The sequence below is a fragment of the Alligator mississippiensis genome, chromosome 10 (assembly GCF_030867095.1).
Source record: "Alligator mississippiensis isolate rAllMis1 chromosome 10, rAllMis1, whole genome shotgun sequence".
Classification (NCBI taxonomy): Eukaryota; Metazoa; Chordata; order Crocodylia; family Alligatoridae; genus Alligator; species Alligator mississippiensis.
In genome coordinates this window covers 27,835,791-27,855,154 of record NC_081833.1, presented here as the reverse complement: position 1 = coordinate 27,855,154, position 19,364 = coordinate 27,835,791, and the positions used below count along the sequence as shown (strand labels likewise).

At 52.3% G+C, this 19,364-nt stretch overlaps 2 protein-coding genes and 1 long non-coding RNA gene across 3 annotated transcripts in view; 1 reads left to right on the top strand and 2 right to left on the bottom strand.

The window, feature by feature from the left end:
* Positions 1–668: 668 nt before the first annotated feature.
* Positions 669–10,397, bottom strand: MTFP1 (mitochondrial fission process 1). The gene is made up of 4 exons (XM_014593599.3): positions 10,136–10,397; positions 9,811–9,938; positions 7,985–8,217; positions 669–1,345 (listed from the first exon to the last, which is right to left on the bottom strand). The coding sequence occupies exons 1-4, from the start codon at positions 10,203–10,205 to the stop codon at positions 1,273–1,275; spliced, it is 504 nt and encodes a 167-aa protein (XP_014449085.1). The 5' UTR covers positions 10,206–10,397; the 3' UTR covers positions 669–1,272.
* Positions 9,938–19,286, top strand: LOC109284676 (uncharacterized). The gene is made up of 3 exons (XR_002092228.2): positions 9,938–10,139; positions 16,708–16,805; positions 18,400–19,286. It is a non-coding gene; the product is annotated as an uncharacterized LOC109284676 (long non-coding RNA).
* SEC14L2 (SEC14 like lipid binding 2) overlaps positions 10,793–19,364 on the bottom strand; it is a 31,128-nt gene continuing 22,556 nt past the window's right edge. Inside the window, exons 10-12 of the mRNA XM_006268928.4 lie at positions 17,441–17,580; positions 16,823–16,992; positions 10,793–15,624 (exon numbers count right to left, since the gene is read on the bottom strand). Of these exons, the coding sequence (XP_006268990.1) occupies positions 15,476–15,624; positions 16,823–16,992; positions 17,441–17,580 (459 nt within the window). The 3' untranslated portion in view covers positions 10,793–15,475. The remainder of the gene's footprint in view (positions 15,625–16,822; positions 16,993–17,440; positions 17,581–19,364) is intronic.

Sequence of the window (19,364 nt, the reverse complement as noted above, 5' to 3'; positions counted from 1 at the left end):
TTGCGGTTTCAAATATTCGTGAATGCCGAACCCGCGTTTTAAATACGCTTCATATACTTACAGGAGCTCTTCAGGAGCTCCAGGTTTGCTGCCACTGGGCTCCTGCTGCTGCCACACTCCCGCCGTCACTGCTGGAGCTGTCCTACACCCCCCCCCAGCACTGCTTTCATGAATGCAGTGTCTGATTTGCGGATTTTGCCATTTGCAGGGGATATGAGAACATATCCCCTGTGAATGGCGAGGGTCGCCTGTATATTAATAAAACATTGTGTTCAATTGATACCTATATATATAATGGTGCTTAATTTTAATCGTGGATTTTGGGGCTTTTAATCAGAGAATTTGTGATTTATCAGGGAAAACCAGGATCCCTGCTTATGAACTGGACTTGGGATAAGGGCCAAGCCACTAAGGTTAAAGTTGGTATCCTATGGCTTCGCCACTTCAGTGCTCCAGTCCTGGCTTGTTATGGTCTGCATTTTGTATTTGGCTCCCCAATTCCTTAGCCTGGAAGGTGAGAGGCCCTGCCTTGCTTTACTATGAGGGAGGAAACAGTAAACACTAACTGGCTTGTTTTTGCCCTTGGCTGGAGTGCACTACAGGATGCAGGAATGCACTGCAAAAAGTAAGTTACGTGTTCTTTTATGTTGCATAAAAATGGAGCATGCTCAGATTTAAAACAATTTATTATGAACACCTGGAAGAAACAGTGAAGGGCTGTACCTTACAGCAGATCACCTGATCGATCACACTGGACTCAAGTAGAATAAAATGGCTTATAATACAGCATGGGCTTAATTCAGCTAACTCTCAGGAAGGGCATCACAGTAAACAGATTTCTCAGTGGTGCAAGTCTGTCAATGATCCAAGGCTTCCTATCACTTACAGCAGACTCTATCACCCTGGGCTGACCTGCAACCCCATGGCACCATTGTTTTGGTATAGATTGCAATTTTTCCCTGTGCCATGCCTAAAACAAGGCCACTGAGGACTAAGAATCAGCTCTCAACTCCCATGCTGTCCAAGCAAGCACAGGATTCCATCATCAAGTGAGATGCACCAGCTCCTAAGAACTCAGGCCTGGTGCTAATGCCTTTTCAAAGAGTGGTGAGCCTGAGCAGTGGAAGGGCTGTTCAAACCCCACTCCTGCCCTGCCACACTGTCACAGTAGGTTGGTTTATCTGGACTTAAATATAGTTGGACAAGTAAGGAGGCACAGTGCTGTCAAGGAAGGCTGGCCCTGCTTCAGCAGGTAGGATAGGGGAGAGTGCATCATGAGGAAGGGGGAGTTTCTTCAGTGCTGTACAGTTTGCGAAGGCTGGAGTCCATCAGAAAATCCACTGACCTGAAGAGACAGAGACAGACTGGTTACAGGGAGTAGACAGGAGCCATGGGTCAGTGTAGGACACTGTGAAAGGCTCTGTGCACCTGCCTTCATAATGTCACCATACTCCTCAATGGTATGGCCCATGGCGGTACCCCCTCTTGCTGTGATCCTGGTCACCTCCCTCCTATTTGGGATCAGGTGTTTACAGCCCTCTAGCCCCTCTGCTGCAGTGGGACAGATGGGTAGGCAAATGCAGCTGGTAGTGGGACCAGTTTTGAGATGATACACTTAAAACTGCAGTTCTTAGAGTCATGATTACGTGACACTTCTTTAATGAAAAGGATGTCTCCAGCCCTCCGTAGCTATGAAGAAAAGCCTGAGATTGTGTGACAGCAGCACCCTGGAATGGGCAAAAATAAAGCTGGGGTCATTTCTAAAACATATCATTATTTTAGGAGTTTGATCCCTGATTTTTTAGAGGCCTGGGACTGGCAAACAGGAATGCAAAAGGGACAGGCTACCAGAGCTCCATGAATAAGAATCAGCAGAGAGGGCTGCTGCCTTAGAAGCACAGACAATTAGGGTTGGAAGGGATCTCAGGAGGTCATCTAGTTTAACCCCCTCCTCAAAAGCAGGACCATCCAGCCAGGGCTTTGTCGAGCCTTAAAAGCTTCCAAGGATGGGGATTCTCCCACCTCTCTAGGTAACCTGTTTCAGTGCTTCACCACCCTCCTAGTGAGAAAAAATGTCTTACTATCCAACTTAAACCTCCCTTGCTGCAACTGGAGACCATTGCTCCTTGTTCTGTCATCTGTCACTACTAAGAACAGTTTAGCTCCATCTTGGAACCACCCTTCAGGTACTTGAAGGCTGCTGTCAAATCCTCCTCAATGTTCTTTTCTCCAGACTAAATAAGCAGTTCTCTCAGCCTCTCATCAGAAATCATATGTCCCAGCCCTCTAACCACTTCCGCTGCTCTTTCTCCACTGAACTTTCTCCAACTTGTCCACATCCTTTCTACAGGGGGGCCCAAAACTGGACACAGCACTCCACATGTGGCATCACCAGTGTTGAATAGAGTGGCATAATTACTTCCCTCAATCTGCTGGTAGTGCTCCTACTAATGCAGCCCAGTATGCTGTTAGCTTTCTTGGCAACAAGGGCACACTGCTGACTCATATCCAGTTAATTGTCCACTGTAACCCCCAGGTCCTTTTCTGTAGAGTTGCTGTTTAGCCCATCAGTCCCCAGGCTGTAGCAGTGCATAGGATTCTTCCATCCTAAGTATAGGAGACTTTGCATTTATCTTTGTTGAACCTCATGAGATTTCTTTTGGTCCAATCCTCCAATTTGTCTAGGTTACTCTGAATCCTAGCCCTACCCTCCAGTGTATGTACTACACCCTTCAGCTTGGTATCATCTGTGAACTTGCTGAGGGTGCAATCCATCTCATCTTCCAAATCGTTAATGAAGATATTGAACAAAACTGGCCCCAGGACCAACCCTTGGGGAACTCCACTTGATACTGGCTGCCAGCTAGACACTGAGTCATTGATAACTACCCACTGAGCCCAACAATCCAGCTAGTTTTCTATTGACCTTGCAGTCCATTCATCCAACACCTACTTCCTTAGCTTGCTTACAAAAATGCTGTGGGAGACAGTATCAAAAGCCTTGCTAAAGTCAAAGTATATTATGTCTACTGCATTCCTCACATCCAAAGAGTCAGTTATCTCATCATAGAAGGCAATCCGGTTAGTCAGGTATGACTTGCCCCTGGTGAACCCATGCTGACTGTTCCTAATCACCTTCTTCTCCTCCAAGTGTTTAGAAATGGATTCCTTGAGAACCTGCTCCATGATTTTTCCAGAGACTGAAGTGAGGCTGACTGGTCTGTAGTTCCCTAAATCCACCTTCTTCCCTTTCTTAAAGATAGACACTATATTTGCCCTTTTCCAATCATCTGGGACCTCCCCTGATTGCCACGATTTTTTGAAGATAATGGCCAGTGTCTCTGCAAATACATCAGCCAACTCCCTCAGCACCCTCCGATGCACTGCATCCGGCCCTGTGAACTTGTACACATCCAGCTTTTCTAAATAGTCCCTAACCTGTTCTTTCACCACTGCTGGCTGCTCACCTTGTCCCAAACTGTGCTGCCTGGTGCAGTAGTCTGGGAGCTGACCTTGCCTATGAAGACAGAGGTAAAAAAGGCATTGAGTACTTCTGCCTTTTCTTCATCGTCTGTCACTAGGTTGCCTCCCCTATTCAGTAAGGGACCCACATTTTCCCTGACCTTCCTCTTATTGCTGACATACTTGTAGGAACCCTTCTTGTTACCCTTCAGGTCCCTTGCTAGCTGCAACTCCAATTGTGCTTTGGCCTTCCTGACTTCATCCCTGCCTGCCTGAGCAATGCTCTTATACTCTTCCCTAATTGTTTGTCCAAGCTTCCAGTTCTTGTAAGATTCCTTTTTGTGTTTAAAATCACTGAAGAGTTCTCTGCTAAACCAAGCTGGTTGCTTGTTACATTTGCTATTCTTTCTGCACATCAGGAAGTTTGTTCTTGCACCCTCAGTAAGGTCTTACCCAAGCCATCTGCTCTAGTAGGGTTCAAAATGACCCTCATACAATAGTTTTGGCTCTTTGCAAGGCACCAAGTTTCCTGGAGTAGGTCTTCGTGGGTGACTGGTGCCTTCTGAGACTGAGGGAGCACAGTTCGTGGGCGGCAGCATCAGCAGTGCACAGCGACTGCCTGCTGATGCCAGCGGTGGCAGGGAAGGGTGGCGAGCTGAGACCACCTGGCTTCTGGCAGTGGAGGCAGGGCAGCGACCACCCACAGAAGCCGGCAGCAGCACCAGCAGCAGGGGGTGGTGAGAAGCGACCACCTGCAGAAGCCAGTGGTGGTGTTGGCCAATTGAGGCAGGGCACGTGCCCCCCCATGCCCTCCCTACCAGATGCCTACGCCTGTATTAAGGCCATGGGCAGGGTTTTGCTGGATTGAGAACTATTAGCTTTCTCTGTCTCAGCTGGGAAGATGAGGGGAGGGGGCAAACAATGGCGAGTGTGCCATTAGAGATGATAAATGACAGCTTGTGAGTGTGGGGCAATGGAGCACCCCAGCAGTATGTGCACACACCACAGGACTAGCTATTTCTGCTGTGCCATGTAATGAACGGGCAGTCTGGGTTCTATAGACAAGGACTTACTTGATTCATGGTTTTATGGATCTCACAGAAACCGCAAAAAACAACAAAAAAACCTCTTAATAAAAATAAAATACTGGGTCTCCAGTGGGAGCCAGTAGTCTACATTGCTGGGAGCAGAAGGTGCTGGCTGGTGTGATAGCACAAAGGGCAGCAAAAATGGTGACTGCCCCCTTGTCCTTCCTCCCCCCAGTGGGGCCACTCTGACAGTCAGCATTGAGTGTGGCACAAAGGGCAGCCAGCAATCAAGATGGTGGCTATCCCCTTGTCCTTCCTCTCCACCCATCAGCATTGAGGAGTGGGGCCACTGTGAAAGGCTATGAAATCAGCTCTGTGCACCATGAGCAGGATGCAAAAAACCCTCTGTTTTGTGGCGATTTAAGCAGGTCCCCATCTGTGGCACTGAGGTGCCTTTCCATGGGAGTTGGGTGCCCAGCTACCTTAGGCATCAGAAAACCCTAGCCCTGATTCCAGAGCTGGAATGAAACAAACCCCAGAAGTGGTTGGACCTTAACTCTGGGACCATTTGACTCCACAGCTGGCCCTGGATCTGGCCCATCTCCTAGGTGACACTTTCTTCTAACCAACCCATCTGGAAGCCTCTGGTGGGAGTGCAGAAAAGCAGAATGCCTCCTCCTCCTCCACCTAGCAAACCACAGTGGGGCCTGACAGTAGCAGGGAGCAGAATCTACACTGCTATGACACCAGGTGCATGTCACCAAATGATGGGGCTGAAGCTTGCTTTGATTCTGCGAAGTGCTGGGCTCCACCCACCTCCATTCCTTCCAGAGCAGGGTGTGAGTGCTCAGCATCCTGCCTGCAAAGCCCTGCAAAGGGTTCTGGCTGTAGGCAATGCTGAGCTGGCAGCCCCAGAGCTGCTGACAGGGTCAATGGCACAAAGGGTGATAAAAAGCCCAAGTCAGCAGCAATCAGAGAACCTTAAACACCTCAGGACACCCAATGTTTTCTAGAAAAGTCACATGGGACAGAGGATGCTACTGACTGAGCAGGACTCTTACTTCAGTATTTGTGTTACAAAAGCACTTAGAAAATGCAAGTGGTGAGATCAGAATCTACTGTGCTAGACACCAGGCAGACATGTGAGAAGGTCAGCTCCTGTTTCAAACAGCTCACACTCTGCAGAGACCAAGGGAAAACTGAAAGAAAGTGACCTGCCTGAAGGCATTCAGTTCAGTGGCAGAGCCTAGAATAGCACTTCAGTCTCCTGCTTCCAGGCCACTGCCTGATCCACTAGGCCAGGGCTGTCCAACTAGCAGCTTATGTGCTGTATGTGGCCTGCAAGGGGTTAAGTTGTGGCCCCCAAGCTCCTGCTTCACCATTGCTTCCCTTATTGCTCCAGCTGCCCCAGTCCCAGGGGACATGGCAGTGTGGTGCAGGGGGAGTGGAGTGGAGGCATAGGCAACTGGTAGGGGCGGCATGGGGGGGGGAGGAGGCAAGATTGACCACCACCGGCTTCTGTAGGTAGTCACCGCTTGCCATCCCTTCCCCCCGCTTTCTGCAGGCAGTCGCCGCTTCCCACACCACCGCCACTGCCCACAAACTGTGCCCCACCCAGTCTCAGGAGGCACCAGTCACCCATGAGTAGAGGATAAGTCCAGGACACTTGTGTCCATGGTGCAGCATTGGTAGGAGATGCCCAAGCAGTGTAGTGGCAGGCAGGAGGTGCCTGCACAGGTAGGGAGCAGCAGTGAAGTTGGGGGTGAGGAGCTCATCCGTATGGATGCACAGTGCAGCAGCTGTGCGGGGAGTGCCTGCCCCGGTGTGTGGTACAGCAGCAGGGGCATCTGAATGGCCCAGGGCTTGCCAAAGTATGATCTGGTGTGGTCTGCACAGCATTGTGGCTCTTACTGGTGTGGCCTGTGGGGTGTGCAGCCCCTAACTGCTTGGAAACTGAGCTGCTTTGCACTAGGCTACACTGCCTCCCACATGCCTTTGTTTTAAAAGTAAAGTTAAATTAACAGGACATTTGAGAATTTGTGAGCAACCAAGGCAAGCCTCTGGGCACTGGACTTATGCTAACATCAAGAAACACTGGGATGGGACAGGTCCACCTGCAAGGAAACCCTTCCTATTTCCTGCATTCGCTGGGCTAAGATCCCAGTTGCCTCTAGGCCAGTGTCTAACCAGCTGACTTCACTGTCTTGGAACAGACACTGCATTTGTCCCTGGACAAGCTGTGCTTGTGTGTGTCTAACAGGGGCCCTATTCGGGGCTGATCTACCAATGCCCTGCCCACCTGTTCTGGGCCAACTGCCCGCCTTCTTTCCTGCCATGCTTTGTTGTTAATTAATTAAGTTGTTGATTAGGTGAGAGGCTGCCCATTTCTTGCCGTGATGCCAGGGGTCATTATCTGCAGCTCCGTTCCTCCCCTACACCACAGCCCAAGCCTCGCAGATGACATCCAGAGCTGTTAATGTCACCGGCCCCACACTGGGCCCCAGAATCCTCCCAATCAGACCCCAACTAGACTCCTCTCCTCAGGTGGCATACTCCGCCTTCAGTTTGGGCTGCCTAGCTCCATGACCTGCTCCCCCTTACGGGTGTGATCCCCCGGCACCTTTGGCCACACAGGCCCTGGCCCACCTCCAGCCCAGTCGAAACCTCAGGCCCTCGGCTCTGAGCGTCCCTCGCGGTGGGCCCCTGACCCTTCGACCCTTCCGGTCCTGGCCCCAGCATGGACCAGTCCAGTCGGGAGATCCCAACTCAGGCTTCTGAGTCTATCGCCCCACTCTCACTCCTGGAGCCACCTTCTGAACCCTACTAGCAGGTAACCCACCCAGTTGTGGGAGCTGAGGTTATTAAGGCGCCCCAATCCACCTTTCACCAGGGTGGTAACTGGCCTGGCATTTCCTGGGGGTTCCCGCACCACTGAGAGCCCCACCAGGCCACCCACTCCCGGCAGGGTGCAGTTTTAGGTCGTTCCCAGGACCAGGAGCCTCCTGACCATCCTCTACAGCTCCTCCCTGAGCTCCAGGTGTTCCAAGCAGCCTTCCAGCCAGGCGAAGTTACTGCCTGGCCTGCCAGCAGCAAACCGCTCTGTTTATATAGAGGATCAGAGATCTAAAATGGCCACCACAACCAAGCACCTGTGGGCTGCTTGCTGAGCCCTTAAAGTGGCAGGCACACACAGTGCCCTGTCACAGTGTCCCAGAACAGAAATGTCCCGGGATTGGCCTGTACACACATCACCCTTCTACTCAGTTTGGTGAGTGGTTGAATGAACTACCACTGTTCTGCCACTTATTCCATGAGTTAACCGTTCAGAAAGACTTTGTGATGTCTCAGGAAAAAATCTACTTATGAACATTGTTAGGATTTACCCTGGGACAATGAACATGGACATAGCCCAGAAAATGCAGGAAAGCTGAACAACCGCACTTTGTTCCCAAGAAAAAATCATTTATGACACCCAGTGTTTGGTTCTACCTTACCTGTCAATGGGTTTAACAATGAAGGGGATGGCAGAGAGACCGATAGCTGTAGTCGTCCACTTCCGGACTGAGACTGGCCACCGGGTCATGGTGCCCAAGAGGTAGAGGGAGGCAGCACAGATGCGGTTAATCGTGAAGCCAGGGATGGCCACGGAAGCCAGAGACTGCCATATAAAGGTGTCCACCACAGCCACAGCCACCCGTGCTCTCTTCCCTGAGCTGTGCTCATGAGCCTGTGAAAGCAACCACAGCAAGAGATGTCAGGAAAATGTACCTGGAGGGACAGACAGAACAGGGTGAGCAGGGTTGCGGGGTAAACACTGAGGAGGAAGAGACGAGGATATACAAAGAGTTTTAGTTCAGAGTGCAAAAAGGAACTGACCATAGAGATGAGGGCAAAAGAGAACACATGTACCATGAAATGTGTGTGCACATACATCTGCAGATGGTTGCATGTACATACATGCAACCGGTGAACATTTGTGTGTACACAGGTGTGGGTGTGTGTTCATCATGCAGGTCTGGATGCACTGGCTTCAGTGGGTGAGCTGGTGCTCCCATAAAGTCTGCAGGATATAAACAAACACAAAGCTCCAGCTGTCCCTAGGGCAGGGCATCAAGGCTAAGGACCATGGAGCAGAGCTCAGGGGCTCTGCTGGGCAGTACAACAACTCACACAGAGGAAGGCACAAAGCCAGGGCTCTGGCAATTGGAAACCACAGCCTCGAGCAATCAGTCTTTCACCTGGTTGTGGCTGGGATCCTACTCAACTGATCTGTGCCTTGCTTCATCTGTGCTTCCCAGGCCCCTGGCTACTGTGGGAAACAAGTCAACACCAGCCTGCTCTTTTCCTCTGCCTCATCACTTCAGGCAACATGTCAGTGGGGCACACACCCTTCTGCACTCCTGGAAGCATGACTGCTAAGTCCTAGACAGCTGGATTTGCTGACAGTCCCTGCACCCCACACCCAAATGCTCTGGCACAGGTGCATTATGAAATATTTGGCACTGGCTGCAGATATACACAGGTCGGACGATTTGTTCCAAAATGCAAGATGAGACGGACCTCAAGGGTGAGCGGAAGACTGAAAGAAAGGACTGATGCAGCCTGGATGACCCTGAAAGACTGCACATGCTAGCAGTGCAGTGACTGCAAGCCTCCTTCCACCTCCTCCAGGGGACAAGTGCATAGCCAACATCACCACAACTCAGAGACCTGCAAACAAGAATCTGCCTGAAACTTGTTTCAGGTGAAGCAGGGGGAGAAATAAAGCACAGCGGCCCAGGGGACCATGCAGCAGAAGTCCACAGGACTGAGCATGTCTGCGTTGAAGGGAGATCACTCCTGGGCTGGGAGGCAGAGGACAGCACCTGGTACCTGAGCAGAAACAGACTCTCTGGCAGAGGAGAGCAAGCTAGGGCAGGATGTCAGTGGGAATGGAGCCAGTGTAGGAACCAGCATGGCCCCCGCACAATGGAGGCATAGCAGGGCAGCTGGGGCCAGGGCAGTGCACCGGGCAGCGTGCATGGGGAGCACCCAGCTGCAGCAACAGCTATTTCTGGGCCCCTCCCCGCACGAGGCACCTGCCCCCGACTTACATTGCTGAGCAGGAGGAAGCCTTTCTCCGTGGAGCTCGGAGCCCCCCGCACGCAGGCACCACCCCTGCTCTCCCCCACCCCAGGCCGGCCAGGCCCCGAGACAGGCTGGCGCTCTTGCCCCTCTCTGAGGTCGTGGGCGCGCCACGTGTCCCCAGCCAGACGTCCCCTTGCAGCGCCCCTCCTCCCTGGGGAGCAGCAGAGGGGGCAGGAGGTTTGGGGGCACTCACCACTGCCGCTCTCTTTCCCTTGTCAATGGCATCGACGGTCACGTAGGTGGTGGCCACGCCGTAGGTGCTCCAGACCAGCCAGACGGGCACGATGGCTCGGAAGGACTCTCCCACCTCGTTGGCGTAGCCTGCGGGCAGCGGGGCGCGGGGGTTACAGCGGGGCCCGCCGGGACCGGGCCTCGCGGAGCTGCCGCCCGCCCACGGCTCGCGCGGGCCCCCGGCCGGGCACCAGCCCTAGGGGCGCTGCGCCCCGGCCCGGCCCGGCCCCCGGGGCAGGCGGAGGTGACCTTGGCAGGGACCGCCCGACCCCCGGCGCGGGGCTCACCCAGGTACCGCAGCCACGAGTCCCGCAGCGGGTCGCGGGCCGCGGGCGGAGCTGCCTCGGCCGAGCCCATGGCGCCGCGGCCGCAGGTCCGGGCCGCGCGGGAGCAGCGGCAACTTCCCGTCCTCGCCTGGCCTCGCCCCGCCGGGCGGGGGGGCAGGGAGAGGCGGCGCCGGGCCGGTGGCTCCGAGACTGCAGCGGAGCCCCGCGCAGGTCGCAGCCGCGCCGCCACGGGCAGGGACTCGGCGCCTCCAGGTCCGCGCGGCCCGCGTGCGTGCGGGAAGGCCGCCGCCCTGCAGCGCCCGCTCCGGCGCGGCCTGCAAGCAGCAGGGGTGCTGTTGCCGAGGTGGGAACTGTGCACTGGGCACGAGAGAGGGGTGCCGCAGCCCCCTGATGTGTCCGATCTGGGCAGTGCCCAGGGGCAGCCGGCCGGTCTGCGCCAATCCTGCCTTCACCAGCGGCTCCAGCGGCTCCGGCCCATCGCAGCCTGGGGAGCCAGGCGGGTGCCTCAGCTCAGCCCTGTAGGGGAGATGCCAGCCGGCATCATGCTGGGCTCATGCCCGCAGCGCCAGGCCTGCCCGCAGGTCACCCACCACGCGTCCTTTTGGCCGGGAGTCCCAAGGCAGGCGGCTACAGGAGTTACACGATGACACCTGAAGAAATGGTTCCAGAAATGGCTTTATTGAGAGTTTACAGGTTTTCTTCTTCCCAGTTGCTGTCCCTGTGAGCTCGGGTCCCCCATTAGGCGGTGCTGTTGCGAGCAGAGTAGATCCGCAATCTACCGGCTGGTTTTTAAAGGCAACCAACGCCACGCACAGCACTAGCACCTCCTGGAGTCAATGGCACCTGCTACTTCCCACTAGGAGGCCATATTTTCAGCACTTGGAACTGTTTGGGCTGAAATTTCCCACGCCAAGTTTCTGGCAAGGCCTTTTATTTTTTTCCAGTTGCAGCCCAAACCGTCCAGCTATTTTTGAGAGTGACCTTGGGAGACAATACATTTTCTAGCCCATGAGCATGTGGTTAAAGACTGTCACATACAGGCACAGGTGAGCTGAATGAAGATTTATAGGCAACTACAATTCTGGCATTTCCCGATTTCTGATCTTGCTGCCTGACTAATGTAGCCTGGGATGTGGGCAGCACTGGAGCAGCGCGGGGCGGTAAGGGCACAGCCAGCTTTCAGACTAAGCTGTGGGTGGTGTAGCTGATTTGCTATAAAGTTGCCAGCCTCTGCAACAATCACGACCCTTGTTCTGGAGACACCGTAGCCCCTGGCAAACCCACCAGACCCCTGCAGAAGAGTGGTGCTGGCCTCCTGTCCTGTGGGCTGGGCGACTAGCACAGGCCTGACCTGCCCAGCGTTGCCAGGTCTACATTAATTGTCATAGTTGTACGACAGTTTTAACTGTTGTACTATTATTGATTGTACATCGTACAAGTGTTCAAAATGTATATTCTGCCCGACAACTGACTCCCCAGCTCAGCCCCTGGCTTCTTTACTTTTCGTTCCATCCAGGAAGGGCACACATCAACTGCTGAAACTTCCTTAGCCTGACGAAGGGTTTTTGAACTCAAAAGCTTGCTTAATAACTATTCTCCAACTATTTGGGTTGGCCTAATAAAAGATATCATTCACCCAAGGAACCTTGTCTGCCTATGTCCTTAGACCAACACGGCTACAACCTACACCCCTGCAAAATCTACCATAATTTTTGAAGCAGCTAACTGATGCAGCCTATGCAAAACCCACGTCACTCTCAGAGAGCCTTAGCCGACTTTTGGGTTTGCAGTTGACACTTTCTTATAAGCACTTGCCTCAAAATAAAGAAATGCTTAAACTTTGATGACCCACTTCTCACTCACTGGCAATCACAGCCAGCAATATAAATAAAAATTTGCATACTTATTTGCATATTCTTTCAGTATACAATAGGTTTTTTTCCAGCAAATATGATAATTTTGAGCTTCCAGTACAATAATTTCATATTTAAGACCTGGCAACGCTGAGGCCACTGGCCACCTGTGGGCTTGAGCTACAGCCCAGGTCCTGCCAGGGCTGCAGCTCAGCCCGGGCACCAGCAGTCCTGGCTTGTGGGGCTGCACTGCCTGGCGCCTGTACCTGTGCCCCTGGGGCTGGGCACTGGGCAGCAGGGCATGGCAGCAGCACTGACTGGGCAGCCATGGGAGCCACAGGCCGGGCCTCACAGCTCCGTGGGCCAGAAGCCAAGCACTACTGGCCTCACAGCTCTGCAGGGCAGAAGCTGAGCACCATGCTCTACACCACGCCAATCCCCCGCCTCTTGCCACCATCCCAGAAGGCCAAGGTCTCTGGTCCAAGATTGGCCTGAGCAGTCCACGGGCCCCTCTGGTGCTGGCTCCACTCCCTTGTTTCCCACCAGAGGCCTCCGCTCCCCTGTGCCCTGGCAGGGCAGGGGAGGGTGGACTGCACTGCTGGGCACGTGCACAGCTGCACAACACCATGCTGCTTCCTGCTGGGGCACCGGGTAGTGACTCTAGGGCAGTGAGGCAGGACCACAACTCTCCGCTCCTCCAGGCCCACGCCAGCCCAAAGGGCTCAGCCTGCTGTGCTGCCCAGCCCTGCACCATGTTGCTTCCATCCCAAGTAAAGGTGTCTGTGGCTTGTCCCAGCCCTAAGTGTTATGGCAGGTAGGGGGGGAGGGGAAGTCATGCCAGGCACCTCCACATGGGGGGACCGCTGTGCAGTACCCACCCATGTTCCAGCTGCTGCAGAGGCCCCTGCACCTGTGCCAAAGCCTCAGCAGTGGCAGCCACCCCTGTGGGCCCTGGTCCCAGTGTGGGCGGCTTGGCCCAGCCACGAAGCTGCTACCCCCACACAGTGGAGCAGGGGATGGGTGGGTAGCACCCCCACAGTGACAAGGCAGGCGTGGGTTTCATCCGTTGACTCCCCGCCCACGAGTAGCAGACACAATTCCCACTCGCGCAGATGGACTGATGCACCAGGTTGTATCCCTCATATGGCCCCCAAGCATGGTCAAGGCCAGGCACAGACCAGGTGGTACAGTCTAGGCCGTGTAGCCCCGCAGTGTGGGCCAGCGCATATGATCACTATTTTCCTCTGATTATCTGTGACGTTGAAACCAAAAAACAAGAAGTGCCGCATCATTTCCAGAGAGCTGCAATAGTGCTGCTGCTTCAGGACTTGATCTCAGCATGGGCTGAATTTGTCCTTCATGAAATCCACCTGCTCCCCCATTACAGTCAGTGCTTTCCCATGTTCACGCTGCTTGGATCATCAAGAGGCATCCTAGAAAAGCCATAACTGGGCAAGGCAATAATCCCTTCCTTTTGTCTCTCCACGATCTGTTCTGCATTTGGTCTGAACTGGCCATTTTCCTGTGTCTCATGGGGATCCCAGAACATACTGTGCAAACTGCATGCAAGTCATCCAGTTGCTTTTGGCAGATGACCCATCTTGGTTCCCTGCTACAGTTGGCTTGCTGGTAGGGGTGAGCAGCAGGCTCTTGCCTTGGACATTTCCACCTGTTCCATTTGCTCGCCTAAGACAGCACATCATCTGCTTCCCAGTTGACTCTTAATGCCCCTGCATAGGTTTGTCTCTATCTGGTCTCCAGGTTCTTCTCTCCTACAGCTGGAGCTCCAGTCAGGCAGGTGAGGGGGGTGTGCAAGTCAGCCAGGTGGGCTGTTTTCCCAACCAGCATACAATCATATTGCACATAACTGCTCTAGCATAGGGAGCCCCTGTCTTTTCCTCAGGGAGCCAGTAGAGTTGGGGTGTCACGTGGGAAAAAGGATTCTGACTTATAATTTGTAGGGTCCCAAGCAGAAGGTAGGCTGCTTACTGGGGATGGAGGTACATGGCAAGAGATCAGGTTATCCTCTGAGTGTCCAGGCCCTCTAGAAGCTCAGGGGCCTGTGTGCTTATGACCAGCCCTTGTAAGTGCATGGAACAGGGGGTGTAAAGTAAATTCTCATGTGTAGCAGTTCTGATGCAAAGGGGGACACAGGCCAAATAAGCCATTATTCCACAAACTGTCTCCCTCTATGTTTGGGCTCTGCGCTCCTGCACTCCCACTCTGTTGTACTTTTCTTGACCACCCCTCTTTTTAGGCTGCCCAACTCCCTTCCAGCTGACTGGACTTTATCCAGCCCCTCACAAGTCTTATCTTGGGACAGACTGAGCCATAAAGAGAGAGGGTATGTAGTGCTGGCCTCTGGGATGCTCTCATGTTCTTAGAGAATGTTAAATACAAATGTTAATGAGCATGGCAGTGAATTACTCAGACAAGCCGCAGTGAGATGAGAGGAGAGGCCTTCTGCCCTCTAGCAGACATCTGTGTTGCAATGGACCAGCAAGACTGCCACCCCATGGGTGTTTTCACCATGCACAGAGGTGTGAGTGCAGCTCACCTTGGCTAGCTTTACTCTAGTTATCTCAGGTACTAACATCAGTGATGACACGATGCCGTAGACTTTAGTGTTAGCCAACTACCTGAGTAAGTCTCACTTGGGCTTGTACAGCCTACAGGGTGCTGGAGCTTCACTGCTACCAGTATCTGAGCTACCTAGACTAAAGCCAGATTGGGTATGTCAGTACATGCTGCACACACCCCTCCAGACTGCAGCACAGAGGTACCCATAGAGACTTGCTGCTGCAGTCATCTCTCACCTGTTACACTTCATACTACTGGAGGAGAGATGCCTCTGACACGCTCCTGCCTGCTCATGCCCCTATTTTCAGCTCAGTCAAGTGCATAAAGTAGGATCCTCCTACCAGATGGTGGTGGGGGGAAAACTTAAACTTAAAACAAATGGCTTCCTTCCTGAATGCCTTCCATGACTTCAGCACACCTACCTAGCCCAGGTGCTTAAAGATCAGGCTTCCTCTAAGGGACCAGGTAACCTGACAGTCACTCAGTGGATTGGCAACCTGACCTGGCACTAGTCTGGGGACAGAGAGCAAGATCAGAAATACTAGCCGTGAAGAGGCTGCCCTCACACTGGTAGAGGCTCCACTAGGTTCATTCTATGCAGCTCCAAGGCAGATGGGGAGCCTGCATCCCTGCAAAGCCCATTCCCCATTCTCTGCAAACAACCCCCTGTACCTAAACAAGCCAGGACCTACCCCACTCACGCAGGGCAAAGGAGCACTCCAGAGAAGCTGCTGCATGTTCTAATGGCCCCTGGCAAAAGTTCTCTAGAGAATGGCTCCCATCCCAGTTCTTAATAGAAACTGGCAGGGTGGGTCTGGGGGAAAGCAATGGTTTTCTGATAGGGAAAGGACTGGGAGCAGGGCTGGGAATCAGAGAGAGGGAAGCAGGTCTTTACAGGCAGTCATAACTAGGCATTGTTGAGGGCCACCTCATTTATCTTCTCTCCCAGCTGCTCGATCTGTTCTTCTGATTTCTTGTCTGGCAGCAAGACCTCCACTGTGTAGCTGACCTTCTTGGCATGGAGGTAGCTATAGGTGTTGTCAAACCGCAGCACATCTGCAGAGAGGGAGACAGAGGAGTTAGTAACCATGCAGGGTGAAGGCAAAATCCTGCGTTCCAAGGGAGCTGCTTTGAGTCTGCCCAGCACTGCCCCCACGCGGGGAGAAGCCAGGCTGCATGTGCTCATGTCAGCGCCCCACTGATCCTGGCTAGATGGAACCAAATCCATTTTGTGTATGATTATTCTGGCCTCTGATGGCTTGGGGGGGGGGGGGGGGGTATCTCAGGGAGGACTAAGCTTACTGAAGTGGCCTGAATAACCTACAAATTGTAATTAAATAGTTCCACAGTGGTGTTTTGTACCTGGCCATTTACAGAGATTACATAAACGTTCCAGAAGTCTGAAATTGCCCTGCATTGGAGAATGGGTTCCACAAAGCTGCTGCTAGAAATCCTGCAGAGCAGCAAAATACAAGGATGGGGTTTCGGGTTTGACTGGCTAAGTTTGTTCCATGGCAGATACAAAGATCTGGCAGGTTCTGGAGTGCAGTGTTTGCTATCTTGTACACCAGGGGTTTTCAACCTATTTTGGCTGGTGTACCCCTGGTGGCAGGTTGAGAAGCAGGGAGTCCCCTGGACGGTGGATGAGCAGGGGCAGGCAGTTCCCTGGAGGCTGATCAACGAAGTGGAGGGGGGCGTCCTCCATGCGCAGCAGTGCAACCAGAAACACCAGCGGCAAAACTAGAAGTGCCACCGGCAAAACCAGAAGTGTCCCCACTTCTCCACGCCATGCCGTGTACCCCCTAGGACCTTCCCAAGTGCCCCCACGAGTACGCATACCCCTAGTTGAGAGCCCCTGTCATATACAATTGGATCTGGTCTTTAGGGTTAGTCAGATTTAGACATCCAGCTTCATCCTTGCAAAGCTAGCCATTCCTTCCTGAGCCTGTGTCAAGTGGTGCTAACACCATATTGTGAGCACAGCACCTGTTCAGCCAGGCTCAGAATGGGACCTGGGTATGTCAGGGCAGAGCCCAGCATGCAGGGTGATACTTCCAGCTGTCCAAGGCACTCACAGTAGGAGGGAAGCTCAGTGCCCTGATGTAAAAGTAACACATTCTTTTCTCTGTTTCTTTCCAGTGTACCCTGGGAGGGGACAGGCAAGGCACTCTGAGCCCCAGACACCTTGTTCTGGCAGATTCAGGAAGGATGCTGCTGCTGCTGAGAAGTGGGACAGGGTAAGAGAGCCACTTACAGATACCAGGTGTGGAGCAGGTGAGGGAGCCATCCTCAGGCACCATGTGTGCATTGTAGCGCTGGGTGGGGTGCACTTCTGTCATGTCACCAGCACGCTGCCGTTCCCCAATTTTAGTCTTCAGATAGACCCCAAAGCCCACGTCGGACCCATCTGACATGAACTGCCACCTGCAGGGAGGTACATGGGCTTCAGTTGCACAGGGCTTCTGTAGTGGCCCTAGGGTCCCTGTCCATGCATCTCAATATCACCCTGCAACCAGTTGAGCTGATCCAGACCTGGGTATCCCCCACCCAGTTGCACAGGGGTCTAACCCACCCATAATCACTCCCCCACAACATCCCCCCGCAATCAGTGGGGCTCATCCTGACCTCAACATCACTCCTAAGCAGTTGGTCTGATCTGCACCTGGTTAACCCTGGACCTTGTACATGCACATGTGTTTGGTCAGGCTCAGGCCTCAACCCACCTCTACCTCTCCTACACTCTCAGTTGCCCTCACACTGTCACTCTTAACTGCTCCCCTGGAGAAAGTCCCACACATTTCTTTTCTGAGCCCCAGCATTGCTGGTAGCTCAGTTCCATGAGGTCTGGCTGCTCCAAGCCAGCTCTCCCTACCTGAGGACACAGCCTGGGAAGAGGATCTCGTACTCCACCTGATGGGAGGAGCCCCGGTTCACCACCACTGAGTGCTCGTACTTCTGTGTCACCTGGTTCCGCACATAGTACGTCTTGGGGATATCACCGCCGTAGTTGATCTGGAACAAGGCAAGACACAGGCTCTGATCACAAGATCTTAGCCCACCTGTTGCCCTCCTCCTTTGCCTCTGCTGCCATTAGATACCTTTGCCTCTGCCCGTTAGATTCCCTGGTTGCTGACTGCTAGACAGTATCTTTGATCTTGCCAGTACAGTATCAGAGCCTTGCTGTAACTGTCTGGCCAGGGAGTTGCACTTCCAGCTAGAAACCAGCTGTCTGCCACTCCAATGCACAAGTGAGGGGCACAGCATTCAGGACAGGGTCACTGTAGACTGTGGACATGGTCAGTGACTGACAGAGCACATTGAGAGGTGCAGACAATGAACCTAGCAAAAGCCTGAGTCATGTATGATATATGCTTAAGCTGGTATACAATCAACAATTTATAAGCTTGCATTTAACTCATAAGCAGTAGCCTGGGAAAGTAGAGTAAGAATTTGTTTATCAAGCCACTAATATTAGACTAGGTCAAGAATGAATAACTGCTTTTCAAAAAAGTGTGTAAGGGCAGCTAAAAGTAACAACTGATGTTTTGCCTTTTGATACTAATTGAGTTGTACATAGCTAGAATCCTATTGCAATAGTACTATGTCTTTGTTAACCTGTTGTCAACCTTGGCCACTTTCAAAGCACTTCTGCTAAGTTACAGAAGTGTGGCTAAAGCAGGCCACAAACCCTGCTCCAGAGTGAACCTTTGCAAATATTACAATGGGCCTAGTCAGCAAACTAAAAGAAACAGAATATGGCAAGTTGGTCTAATAAAAGGTATTATTTTGGATACAAGAGTTCTAGTTTTTTTGTATGTCTTTTTGTCTCAGATCAACACGGCTACTAAGTACACCCCTGACACATGGAAGATACCAAATTTTAGCCAACTTTGGATTTTAAACTGCACTGCAGAATAACAAGGAATTTTTTTTTTACTTCCCTGCCTGCTATCTGACACCTCCAGGGAAGGAATTCTACCTGATCAACACATCAAAGAGCTCAACACAGTTCACAAAGACACCCTCATGGACCCAGAGGGACAGCCTTCCATCTTCAGCTCCCTCTGTGCAAAAATGAAATTTATTTCCTACCTATGGGGACTTTTTACCATCTTGTACCATCTACACTTTTCCCAGAGCCTGACGAAGGGACTTTGATCCCAAAAGCTTGCAGAAAAAGACAATTTTCTTGCCATTTTCCAGTTGGTCTAATAAAAGGTATCATTTTGGAACCAAGAGTTCTAGTTTTTTGTATGTCTTTTTGTCTCAGACCAACACGGCTACCAAGTACACCCCTGAATATGGCAAGTTGCATTCCTAGATGGTGAGGGAAAGAGATAAGAAGTCCTCTCTCCCAGAAATATACTATTCACAAGGACATAGACCCCAGCTAATTGGCATCTTCCAAATCCATGGGAAAATAGTTCAATCCAGTTCCTAAAGTCTCAGTGAAACAAAGAAATCTGAACAACACCCATCAGAATATTTATTTAAATAAACCACATACAAATGTTGGGTGTAAACAGGGGAAATCTGGAGAAGATCTCAGCAAATTCAAGACAACCTGCTGCCAGCCTGCATGGCACCATCCTCCTCCATCCTGCATCTCCCCCAAGTGGTATAGGTGAGAATCTGTATTGTGCTGTTACAAGCAGCTACATAGAGACAAGTGCTTATTCTTATGCTTTGGGATATAATCAATAAAAGGTTGGGTTACAGACCTGTCTCTTTCCTCTTTTTCTGACTTCAGTGGTAGTAATACATGGCCTGCTAAGAAGGAATGGAGGATCATTGGG

Excerpts from the sequence above, each read along its gene's own strand:
- MTFP1 (XM_014593599.3), bottom strand. The coding sequence starts at position 10,205 with ATGGGCTCGGCCGAGGCAGCTCCGCCCGCGGCCCGCGACCCGCTGCGG. Across the intron at positions 9,939-10,135 it reads CTCGTGGCTGCGGTACCTGG|GCTACGCCAACGAGGTGGGA; the intron begins GTGAGCCCCGCG and ends CGCTGCCCGCAG. Across the intron at positions 1,346-7,984 it reads ATTGTTAAACCCATTGACAG|GTCAGTGGATTTTCTGATGG; the intron begins GTAAGGTAGAAC and ends CTGTCTCTTCAG.